At 36.5% G+C, this 13,448-nt stretch overlaps 1 protein-coding gene across 5 annotated transcripts in view; it reads right to left on the bottom strand.

The window, feature by feature from the left end:
- Positions 1-11,649, bottom strand: part of LOC133632626 (serine/threonine-protein kinase N2-like) — a 35,962-nt gene extending 24,313 nt beyond the window's left edge. For all 5 annotated transcript variants that reach the window (XM_062025151.1, XM_062025152.1, XM_062025154.1 and 2 more), the window contains exons 1-3: positions 11,550-11,649; positions 6,100-6,390; positions 5,895-6,022 (exon numbers count right to left, since the gene is read on the bottom strand). In XM_062025151.1, the coding sequence (XP_061881135.1) occupies positions 5,895-6,021 (127 nt within the window). In that variant the 5' untranslated portion in view covers position 6,022; positions 6,100-6,390; positions 11,550-11,649. The remainder of the gene's footprint in view (positions 1-5,894; positions 6,023-6,099; positions 6,391-11,549) is intronic.
- Positions 11,650-13,448: the final 1,799 nt, after the last annotated feature.

Raw genomic sequence — 13,448 nt, 5'->3', positions numbered from 1 at the left:
CCGAGGCACCGCCGCTATATATAATCGGCGGGCCAGCTCTAGTGTTAATTTGATATCGCCTCAAGGGCCAAGTGAAATTACACGGCGGGCCAAATTTAGCCCGCGGGCCAGAGTTTGACACCCATGATCTACATCATCTTTATTGTATACATTGTCCCAAATTTGTTTCCTCATATCCTTCTTGAAAGAAATAATTCCTTCCTCTGTGCATAGTCTTTGAAATGTATATTTGTCAATGTTCTTCTTCCTGTAGTTCCCATCATAAATAGTAAAAACTGGCAGATGGTTGTTAACAGTGCACTTGTTGTATTATTATCAAAGACATTAGTAAAGATATTGTCAATAAGTGTAGCACTGTGACTTGCAATTCTGGTTGGCTTTGTGATTTGGGGATACAAACTCATACTATACATTGTATCTGTGAAGTCATTAATGAACTTTTGCTAATTGGGGTTCAAGAGATCAATATTGAAGTCTCCACATAAAAAAAAGTACTTTTTGACTGATTCCATTGAAAGTTCCCTTAATTCAGTCTTCAAATCCTTCAATACTTGAGTTGGGTGCCCTATACATACAACTGACCAATACATTTCTGCTTCTTTCATGACATATCTCAATGGTTATACACTCTAAAACATTGTCAATAGCCAGTGACATGTTTTTTATCACCTTGTAGTGGAAGTCCTTCATCACATACACCGCAACTCCGCCTCCATTCTTATTGACTCTATTAATATAATTGAGTTCATATCCTTCTAGTCCGAAGTCCATTCCTTTTTTTGTATCCATCCATGTGTCTGATACAGCGATAATTTTGAAGGGTTCTTTAAATTGTTCCAAAAATGATTTCATATTGTTAAAATTGGCATACAAGCTTCTGCAGTTAATATGAATAATAGACAGTTTGTTATTGGAATTAATGTTGGTGTTGTACTGTACTTCTGTATAATATAAACAATTATTGTCAATGTGAGAGAAAAAAATGTGTGTCTGGATCTATATAACTGTCCAGTTCCATACTATTATCATCGATGCTGGAAAAGGTTATAAATTCTCTGTCTGATTGAGTATTGCTTGTTTGTGTCATGGTTGTGTATAATTATTTTATCCATCCATCCATCGTTATTGATATTTATCCAGCTCTGCTATTCTCCCTATGACTATTACTCTTGCTTCCTCTGGTGTTCCATTTAGTTTAATAAATATTTTTCAGTTTGCTGTCCATGTTTGTTGTATTTTTTTTTTTTAAATTAAATCAACATAAAAAACACAAAATACACTTACAATTAGTGCACCAACCCAAAAAACCTCCTTCCCCCATTTACACTCATTCACACAAAAGGGGTTGTTTCTTTCTGTTATTAATATTCAGGTTCTACAATATAGAACAATACAGGCTGCAAGGGATACAGTCCGTGAAGGACACATGATTGTGTGTGCTGCTGGTCCACTAACATTTTCATTAATTACTATTTTTTATGTAATTGTTTTTATACTGTTTTACTTTCTTTTTTTATTCAAGTAAATGTTTTTTTATTTATTTATCTTATTTAATTTTTTAAAAAGGACCTTATCTTCACCAGACCAGGTTGTCAATGAAATTAGATTGTTTAAAGGGTTCTTAAAACCAGGTCCAGTCCAGATTATGTCCAGGTCGGACTCAGCAACACACACCTTCATTTATGTACACTCAAATTAGGAGACACAACAACAGATTGCATATAATCTATAAACAAAATTACATTTTCAAAATAAGCATTTGAGGACTTCCCATCTTTTTTTATGTTTTTTGGCATCATTATCGGTTTCAACCAAATAACTTTCTAAAGTTAAAAAATACTGAATAAATGTTTTAAAGAAAGTAATACTAAGTGAATATCTGTTTTTGGCCTTAAAAATAAACCTTTTACCGAGTACTATAATTAAATTGACTAAATCATGACTGTCAATGAACTCTCCTAAAATAACAGAAACCACATCAAGCTTCATAAACAAACCAATCGTTAAACACATTTTTTCAACTTCCACCCAAAACAAAGACACAATATGACAATACCAATACCATGTGTGTTGTATTTTGCCATGTTTTCTTAGGTTACATGCTTTTCTGGCTATGTCTGCGTTTGTCTTTGTTAAATGTTCATTTATGTACACGTCTGTTCCTTTTAGCTTCCTCCCTTGTTTTACTATTTCAGTTTTATATTTCCCATTGACGAACCCAATTATTATTGGTGCCGATCCATCCTTCTTCTAATGGCGTGGGTGGCAAGCTTCTACATTTTCCATGTCCATGAGTATACCCTTGGACTCCATGAACGCTGCCACTTTACAGATAGATACAAAACTAAGTACTGTAGGTAGATATTACAAGTCATACCATTTCAAACGTATTAATTAAACGCTGCTTTGCATGCTAACACGCTAGGCTAGAAGGATACTGTTAGCATCTTGAGTTAAATAGGTCACAGATAGATACAAAACTAAGTACTGTAGGTAGGTATAACAAGTCATACCATTTCAAATGTACTAATGAAACGCTGCTTTGCATGGTAACATGCTAGGCTAGAAGGATACTGTTAGCATCTTGAGCTAAATAGGTCACAGATAGATACAAAGCAATGTACTGTAGGTAGATATTACAAGTCATAACATTTAAAATGTAGTAATTAAACGCTGCTTTGCATGCTAACACGCTAGGCTAGAAGGATACTGTTAGCATCTTGAGCTAAATAAATCAAATCAAATCAAATCAACTTTATTTATAAAGCGCATTTAAAATTTACCACAGGGGTACCCAAAGTGCTGTACAATAGGCAGGTTAAAAGATAACACAAGAAAAACGAGCAAACACAACACAACACAAACAGAGCACGATAAAAAAAATAAAAAAATGAATAGGTCACAGATAGATACAAAACTATGTACTGTAGGTAGATATTACAAGTCATAACATTTTATATGTACTAATTCAACGCCTTTTGCATGCTAACACGCTAGGCTAGAAGGATACTGTTAGCATCTTGAGCTAAATAGGTCACAGATAGATACAAAGCTACGTACTGTAGGTAGATATTACAAGTCATACCATTTCAAATATACTAATTCAACGTTGCCTTACATGCTAACACGCTAGGCTATTGAGATACTGTTAGCACCTTAAGCTAGGTAGCCGACAGATAGATCCACAGCTAAATAGGTAAACAACTATATGCTGTTTTGCATGCTAACACGCTAGGCTAAAAGGATACGGTTAGCATCTTGAGCGAAATAGGTCACAGATAGATACAAAACTAAGTACTGTAAGTAGATATTACAAGTCATACCATTTCAAATGTACTAAATAAACGCTGCTTTGCATGCTAACACGCTAGGCTAGAAGGATACTGTTAGCATCTTGAGCTAAATAGGTCACAGATAGATACAAAGCTGCATACTGTAGGTAGATATTACAAGTCATACCATTTCAAATATACTAATTCAACATTGCTTTGCATGCTAACACGCTGGGCTATTGAGATACTGTTAGCACCTTAAGCTAGGTAGCCGACAGATAGATCCACAGCTAAGTAGGTAAACCATGCAAACAAGTCAGGACCTTTTAGTTGTACTAACTATATGCTGTTTTGCATGCTAACACGCTAGGCTAAAAGGATACGGTTAGCATCTTCAGCTAAATAGGTCACAGATAGATACAAAACTAAGTACTGTAAGTAGATATTACAAGTCATACCATTTCAAATGTACTAAATAAACACTGCTTTGCATGCTAACACGCTAGGCTAGAAGGATACTGTTAGCATCTTGAGCTAAATAGGTCACAGATAGATACAAAGCTACGTACTGTAGGTAGATATTACAAGTGATACCATTTCAAATACAGTATACTAATTCAACCTTGCCTTACATGCTAACACGCTAACACGCTAGGCTAGAAGGATACTGTTAGCATCTTGAGCTAAATAGGTCACAGATAGATACAAAGCTATGTACTGTAGGTAGATATTACAAGTCATACCATTTCAAATATATTAATTCAACGTTGCCTTACATGCTAACACGCTAGGCTATTGAGATACTGTTAGCACCTTAAGCTAGGTAGCCGACAGATAGATACACAGCTAAGTAGGTAAACCATGCAAACAAGTCAGAACCTTTTAGTTGTACTAACTATATGCTGTTTTGCATGCTAACACGCTAGGCTAAAAGGATACGGTTAGCATCTTGAGCGAAATAGGTCACAGACAGATACAAAACTAAGTACTGTAAGTAGATATTACAAAGTACCAATGATTGTCTCACACACACACTAGGTGTGGTGAAATTATTCTCTGCATTTGACCCATCACCCCCTGGGAGGGGAGGGGAGCAGTGAGCAGCAGCGGTGGCCGCGCCCGGGAATCGTTTTTGGTGATTTAACCCCCAATTCCAACCCTTGATGCTGAGTGCCAAGCAGGGAGGTAATGGGTCCCATTTTTATAGTCTTTGGTATGACCCGGCCGGGGTTTGAACTCACAACCTACCCCGGACACTGTAACCACTAGTCATACCATTTCAAATGTACTAAATAAACGCTGCTTTGCATGGTAACATGCTAGGCTAGAAGGATAATGTTAGCATCTTGCGCTAAATAGGTCACAGACAGATACACAGCTAAGTAGGTAAACAATACAAACAAGTCAGAACTTTTTAGTTGTACTAACTATATGCTGTTTTGCATGCTAATACGCTAGGCTAAAATGGTACTGTTAGCATCTTGAGCTAAATAGGAACAAAATTAAGTACTGTAGGTAGATATTACAAGTCATACCATTTCAAATGTACTAATTAAACGCTGCTTTGCATGCTAACACGCTAGGCTAGAAGGATACTGTTAGCATCTTGAGCTAAATAGGTCACAGATAGATACAAAGCTATGTACTGTAGGTAGATATTACAAGTCATACCATTTCAAATATACTAATTCAACGTTGCCTTACATGCTAACACGCTAGGCTATTGAGATACTGTTAGCACCTTAAGCTAGGTAGCCGACAGATAGATACACAGCTAAGTAGGTAAACCATGCAAACAAGTCAGGACCTTTTAGTTGTACTAACTATATGCTGTTTTGCATGCTAACACGCTAGGCTAAAAGGATACGGTTAGCATCTTGAGCGAAATAGGTCAGACAGATACAAAACTAAGTACTGTAAGTAGATATTACAAAGTACCAATGATTGTCTCACACACACACTAGGTGTGGTGAAATTATTCTCTGCATTTGACCCATCACCCCCTGGGAGGGGAGGGGAGCAGTGAGCAGCAGCGGTGGCCGCGCCCGGGAATCGTTTTTGGTGATTTAACCCCCAATTCCAACCCTTGATGCTGAGTGCCAAGCAGGGAGGTAATGGGTCCCATTTTTATAGTCTTTGGTATGACTCGGCCGGGGTTTGAACTCACAACCTACCCCGGACACTATAACCACTAGTCATACCATTTCAAATGTACTAAATAAATGCTGCTTTGCATGGTAACATGCTAGGCTAGAAGGATAATGTTAGCATCTTGCGCTAAATAGGTCACAGATAGATACACAGCTAAGTAGGTAAACAATACAAACAAGTCAGAACTTTTTAGTTGTACTAACTATATGCTGTTCTGCATGCTAATACGCTAGGCTAAAATGGTACTGTTAGCATAACAAAATTAAGTACTATTACAAGTCATACCATTTCAAATGTACTAATTAAACGCTGCTTTGCATGCTAACACGCTAGGCTGGAAGGATACTGTTAGCACTTGAAACTAGGTAGATATCGTACATTTTAAAAGTACCGATTTCAGTTGTAATATTTCTTATCTTCACATGACGTTACGGTGAAGACACTGTTGGACGTGTGTGTGTGGTCACTGACCTCCACCGTGGTCGCGGTGGGCGTGGTCCTGGCCGACCCCCGCCTGGGCCACTTTGATGATCTGCAGTCGGATGTTCTCCATCTTGGAGCGACTGTCCTGCAGCATCTGCTGAGCCGTGGACAACATCCTGCACGCGGAGACACATCCTCATCTTCATCACCTCTTCTACTCCCAAGTGGACAAAGTGAGAAGGACACGTCCTACCTTCTTCTTCTTCCTCCTCCACGTGTGTCCTTGAAGATGTCGCTCTCCTCCTACATCCTGGACAGCGTCACGCAGCGTGTCCTCCCGCCTGCCGCGTCCTGGTCCCACACCACAACACTCCCAGCCAATCTCCTTCACCGCAGGGGGGGAGATGATGATGATGATGATGATGATGATGATGATGAAGATGTGAGTCCCAGCCATTGGACGCTGCAGGAGCACATGTTCACACGCCCTCCCTCATCCTCTTCACTGGCCACTTGATTAGGTACACCAGACCATGCAAAACACCTGTAAAAAGGTGTTTTCATTACTGCTGCTTTGACATCATTTTACGTGTACACCTTCACATAGTGCATTTATGTACTTCTTGTGTTAGCATGCTAATGTTGTACATCATTTTACGTGTACACCTTCACATAGTGCATTTATTGTAAATGTACTTCTTATGTTAACATGCTAATGTACATCATTTTACATGTACACTTTCACATAGTGCATTTATTGTATATGTACTTCTTATGTTAGCATGCTAATGTTGTACATCATTTTACGTGTACACTTTCACATAGTGCATTTATTGTATATGTACTTCTTGACGTATTTTATGTTAGCATGTTAATTTTTTACATATACAGATAGTGCATTTTAGTACTTTTTGACGTTTCTTCTATAAGCATGCTAATCATTTATGCTAGCTTTTTAGCAAATTTTGTATGTTTGAACCTAAAAATCATGAATTTTGATACTTGGCGCTATCTTGACATCTCTCATATTAGCAAGCTAAAGTTTTATGCTAGCTGTTCAGTTAGTTTTCTATCTTTACACCTACAAATAGTGCAATTTACTATTTCCTTTTATCCGGTCACCTGCTAGCATGCTAATGTTTTAAGCTAGCTTTTTAGCTAATTTTGTATGTATAAACCTAAAAATCATGATTTTTGATACTTGGAAGTATGCTAACGTCTTTTATATTACGCTAAAGTTTTGTTGAGCTTTTCAGCTAATTTTGTATCTTTACACCTACAAATAGTGCATTTTCATACTTGCCGCCATCTTGATGTATCTTATGTTATAATGCTAACGTTTTATGCTAGCTGTTCCGCTAATTTTGTATTTTTACACCAACAAATAGTGGATTTTCATATTTGACTCCATCTTGACTTTTTTTATATTAGCATGCTAATATAAAAAATGATAACGTTTTCTGGTAGCTTTTTAGCTAATTTTGTATGTTTAAACCTGAAAATCATGATATTTGATACTTGGCGCCATGCTGGAAGTATGCTAACGTGTCATACATTGACTAGCATGCTGACATTTTATGCTAACTGTTAGGCAAATGTTGTATCTTTACACCTACAAATAGTGCATTTAGGTATTTCCTCTTATCCGGTCACCTGCTAGCATGCTAACGTCTTATGCTAGCTTTTTTGCTAATTTTGTATGTTTAAACCTAATAATTATGATTTTTGATACTTGGCGCCATCTTGGAAGTATGCTAACGTCTCTTATATTAGCATGCTAAAGTTTTATGCTAGCTTTACAGCCAATGTTTATCTTTACACCTACAAATAGAACATTTTGGTATTTCCTCTTAACCGGTCACGTTACAAAATTTGCTTTTTTGTACCTTATTCACTTGGATAGCTAACAAAAGGTGTGTTATGGGTCAATATTGTTACCTATTTTTATGTAATATTTGTGTACGTTATTTTGCATCATCTTTCAAATAGTAAAATAACAATGCTCATTAAACATAGTCACGTTTTTGTCGCTATTTTTAGAATAAGCCTGCATCTTATTCTAAAAATATTATTACAAAACATAAAAAGTGGACAAACAGGTGAAATGTAACAATAAAAAGTTGCAATGTTGACTCTACTAACACAAAGCGTTTTTTTCTTTAAAACTGTCACTGCTCAAAAAATAATAATGAATCAAAATCAATGTTTTTGTGAATTATTGACATACTTAACGATCTAATTACTTCACCTTAAATATCACACTGTAATCTTTTGGAGCAAAATATTCCATATTTTGTTTTTTGCCTTATAAAAATATATTTTTCAATCACAAAAATGGCATAAAACCCAAAAAATCGTTAAGAAAAAACCAAACTTAAAATTGACAAATAGATCTTAAGTTGATTGATATTCAAGCGTTGAAAGTTTAAAAAAAGAAGTAAAATGTATGACCTTTTTTGAACATTTTTATTAGTGTGGTCCTTTTGGGTCCCTAAGAATTTTAGTGAGATTTTAGGATAAAGCTGTCATTGCTCAAAAATTAATAATTAAATTAAAATCAATGTTGTTATGAATTAATAAATTTTGAGATTGAGTATGAATTAAACTTTAGAAGTGGGACCCTTTTAGGTCCCCAATAATGTTAGTGGGTTTTTTTTTTAACTGTCATAGCTCAAAATCAAAGTTGTAGGAATTATTGACATATTCAAGATTCCAAATACTTCACATTCAAATATTCAACTTTTTGAATTTTTTTAGGTGGGAAATATAGCATATTTTGTGTTTTTGCCATAAAAGCAGCATTTTTTGACAAGAAAAATAAAATCAAATAAGAAAAACTTATTTCGGTGCCTTGGAATTTTAGTGAGATGTTTTTAAGACAGTCAGTTCCCAAAAAATAGTTAAAATCAAATCAATATTGTTATGAATTATTGATCTATTTAAGTTCCCTCTTTAAATATTTTGTGGGGGATATATTGCATATTTTGTGTTTTTAACCAGAAAAAAACAAGGGTTTTAACAAAAAGGGCATAAAACAGTAAACCTAATATGGACAATTTGATCTAGAGATTTGAATTGATATTTTTTAATTAATATATGACTCATTTGTTACATTTGTACATCTAAAAATCATGATTTTTGATACTTGGCGCCATGTTGCAAGTATGCTCACGTCTCATATATTGATTAGCATGCTAACATGTATGCTAACTGTTAAGCTAATGTTGTATCTTTACCCCTACAAATAGTGCATTTAGGTATTTCCTCTTATCCGGTCACGTGCTAGCATGCATAGCATGCTAACGTTTTATGTTAGCTGTTCCGCTAATTTTGTATTTTTACACCTACAAATAGTGGGTTTTCATACTTGTCTCCATCTTGACGTTTCTTATATTAGCATGCTAACATTAGTATGATAACGTTTTATGGTAGCTTTTTAGCTAACTTTGTATGTTTAAACCTGAAAATCATGATTTTTGATACTTGGCGCCATGGTGGAAATATGCTAACGTCTCATATATTGATTAGCATGCTGACATTTTATGCTAACTGTTAAGCCAATGTTGTATCTTTACCCCTACAAATAGTGCATTTAGGTATTTCCTCTTTAGTGGTTAGAGTGTCCGCCCTGAGATAGGTAGGTTGTGAGTTCAAACCCCGGCCGAGTCATACCAAAGACTATAAAACTGGGACCCATAACCTCCCTGGTTGACACTCAGCATCAAGGGTTGGAATTGGGGGTTAAATCACCAAAAATTATTCCTGGTCGCGCGGCCACCGCTGCTGCTCACTGCTCCCCTCACCTTCCAGAGGGTGATCAAGGGTGATGGGTCAAATGCAGAGAATAATTTCGCCACACCTAGTTTGTGTGTGACAATCATTGGTACTTTAACTTTAACTTTTTATCCGGTCACCGGCTAGCATGCTAACGTTTTTTTTTTAGCTAATTTTGTATGTTTAAACCAAAAAAATCATGATTTTTGATACTTGGCGCCATCTTGGAAGGATGCTAACGTCTCTTGTATTAGCACGGTCACTACTGCCTAGTTTCTCTTGTTATATTCTTATTTTACTGTTATATTTTTATTCTTATTGTTGCTTTTTATTTGTATTCTTAATGTAATATTTTTCTATTTTGTTTCCATTTATACCCCCATTATTTACTTTTTACTTTTTAAATTCAATCTCAATTCTGTACTCTGCTGCTGGAATTTTAATTTTCCTAAGGGAACTCTCCTGAAGGAATCAATAAAGTACTATCTATCTATGCTAAAGTGTTATGCTTTTATCTTTTCACCCACAAATAGAACATTTTGGTATTTCCACTTATGCGGTCACGGGACCGAAAAATGTAATTATAATGTGGTTATGATCATTATTTGTGTCAAATGTACGCCATTGGCGTCTTTAAACTGCACTCTTGTCATGAAAGCTTGGCGCATGTTTCCCGCCATAAGCATATCAAAGCGGAGAGACGATGGCGACGCCATAAAGGACAAAAATGTCGAACATGATGATATAATGATACATAAGGCGTCGTCCTGCATTATAATGTCTGACATTCCGCATCTGAACCAGGGGATGGGTCAAATGCAGAGGTTAATTTCACCACACCTAGTGTGTGTGTGACAATCATTGGTACTTTAACTTTTAACTTTAAAAAAAGTGCAAATTACTATTTCCTTTTATCCGGTCACCTGCTAGCATGCTAACATTTTATGATAGCATTTTAGCCAATTTTGTATGTTTAAACCTAAAAGTCATGATTTTTGCTACTTGGTGCGATCTTGGAAGTATGCTCACGTCTTTTATATTAGCATGCTCAAGTTTTATGCTAGACTTACAGCTAATATTTTATCTTTACACCCACAAATAGAGCATGTTGGTATTTCCTCTTATCTGGTCACGTGCTAGCACGCTAACGTTTTATAGCTAATTTTGTATGTTTAACCCTAAACGTGGTTTGTTGTACTTGGTGCTGTCGAGGACCACACTTTACCTCGCCGGCAACATTCTCAGGGAATGGAATTTGTCCCTGAACGTATCAAAACGTATGTTTGTTTTTTGTGTAGACGAAGCAGATACAACAATACTGCAACTAGAACATAATGCTCTTTAAAAAATAGTCACGTTTTTGTCGCTATTTTTTAGAATAAGCCCGCATAATCTTTATATTTTATTGGTTTTAGAGATCATTTGAAAAAATGGGCCCCGCATGCTTGGTTTTGTTCAGTGTGGCCCTCCCCTGCTATATTGTACTGTGCCGGTGTACCTAATGAAGTGTCTCTTTGAGGAGACGTCATGTCTGCCGCTGCCACCGCCAAATGAAAATGAATTAAAAAACTTAAAAATGTCATTATAACGTGGTTATGATCATTATTTGTGTCAAATGGACGCCAACAATGGCGTCTTTTAAACCGCACTCTTGTCATGAAAGCACGGCGCGTGTTTCCCGCCATAAGCGTATCAAAGCGGGGAGACGACGGCGACGCCATAAAGGACAAAAATGTTAAACATGATGATATAATGATACATATCTGTAGCATGCTAACGTTTAATGCTAGCTTTTTAGCTAACTTTGTATGTTTGACCCTAAAAATCATGATTTTTGATACTTGGCGCCATCTTGGAAGTATGCTAACGTCTTTTATATTAGCATGCTAAAGTGTTATGCTAGCTTTACAGCTAATGTTTTATCTTTACCCCCAGCACAGTCTCTTCAGCCTCCTACCATCAGGCAGACGATACAGGACCCTGAAATCCAGGACTACGAGACTGACAAACAGTTTCTACCCACAGGCCATCAGGCTTGTGAATGCTCACTTGTGAATGTCCCCCCCCCCCCCCCCCGTTTTACTTTTTATCTTTTTGAACAAAAGACAGCTACCATGACCACCCCCAAACTGTGAACCATCACTGTAGACACTTTTCACCTTTGATTACTAAAGACACTTTAACTGCTGCTGTGACCAAATGTCACCTCCATATTTATACTGTTGACTGTCAATCAGAATGTGCAATAATGTTATGTTACTTACTGTGCTTTGTATATACATATTTATTTTTATTTTAGCTAAGTACCATGTGACTTGTTGAAGGGTGGACTAGCAAAGTAAGATTTTCATTGTACGGCAAACTGTCTGTTTAACTGTGCATATGACAATAAACAATCTTGAATCTTTACACCCACAAAAAGAGCATGTTGGTATTTCCTCTTATCCGGTCACAGGACCCAAATTGAAGGGAGCCCTAAAGGGGAATATAATCTTTATATTTTATTGGTTTTAGAGATAATAAGAAAAAATGGTCCCACATGCTTGATTTTTTCAGTGTGGCCCTCCCCTGTTGTATTGTAGTGTGCCTGTGTACCTAATGAAGTGTCTCTTTGAGGAGACGTCATGTCTGCAGCTACCACCGCCAAATAAAAATTAATGAAAAAACTTAAAAATGTAATTAAAATGTGGCTATATGTGGTCATTATTTGTGTCAAATGGACGCCAACAATGGCGTCTTTTTAAACCGCACTCTTGTCATGAAAGCTCGCCGCATGTTTCCCGCCATAAGCGTATCAAAGCGGGGAGACGATGGCGACGTCATAAAGGACAAAATGTTGAACATGATTGATTGAAACTTTTATTAGTAGATTGCACAGTACAGTACATATTCCGTACAATTGACCACTAAATGGCAACACCCGAATAAGTTTTTCAACTTGTTTAAGTCGGGGTCCACGTAAATCAATTCATGGTAATGATATAATGATACATATATGTAGCATGCTAACGTTTTATGCTAGCTTTTCTAAACTAATTTTGTATGTTTAACCTTAAAAATCATGATTTTTTATTCTTGGCGCCATCTTGGAAATATGCGAAAAGTGTTATACTAGCTTTACAGCTAATGTTTTATCTTTACACCCACAAATAGGTGTATTTCCTCTCATCCGGTCACAGGACCCAGATGGAAGGGAGCCCTAAAGGGGAATATAATCTTTAAATTGTATTGGTTTTAGAGATAATAAGAAAAAATGGCCCCAGCATGCTTGATTTTTTCAGAGTGGCCCTCCCCTGCTATATTGTAGTGTGCCGGTGTACCTAATGAAGTGTCTTTGAGGAGACGTCATGTCTGCAGCTGCCACGGCCAAATGAAAATGAATTTAAAAAAACTTTAAAATGTCATTATAATGTGGTTATTATCATTATTTGTGTCAAATGGACGCCAACAATGGCGTCTTTCAAACCGCACTCAAGTCATGAAAGCGCGGCGCGTGTTTCCCGCCATAAGCGTATCAAAGCGGGGAGACGATGGCGACGTCATAAAGGACAAAAATGTTGAACATGATTGATTGATTGAAACTTTTATTAGTAGATTGCACAGTACAGTACATATTCCGTACAATTGACCACTAAATGGTAACACCCCAATAAGTTTTTCAACTTGTTTAAGTCAGGGTCCACGTAAATCAATTCATGGTAATGATATGATACATATGTAGCATGCTATTGCTTTATGCTAGCTTTTTTAGCTAATTGTGTATGTTTAAACCTAAAAATCATGATTTTTGATACTTGGCGCCATTTGGAATTATGCGAAAGTGTTATG

Source organism: Entelurus aequoreus, linkage group LG17 (assembly GCF_033978785.1).
Source record: "Entelurus aequoreus isolate RoL-2023_Sb linkage group LG17, RoL_Eaeq_v1.1, whole genome shotgun sequence".
In the NCBI taxonomy this organism is placed as follows: Eukaryota; Metazoa; Chordata; class Actinopteri; order Syngnathiformes; family Syngnathidae; genus Entelurus; species Entelurus aequoreus.
The sequence above is the reverse complement of the archived record's forward strand: the minus strand, read 5'-3'. Positions and strand labels throughout refer to the sequence as shown.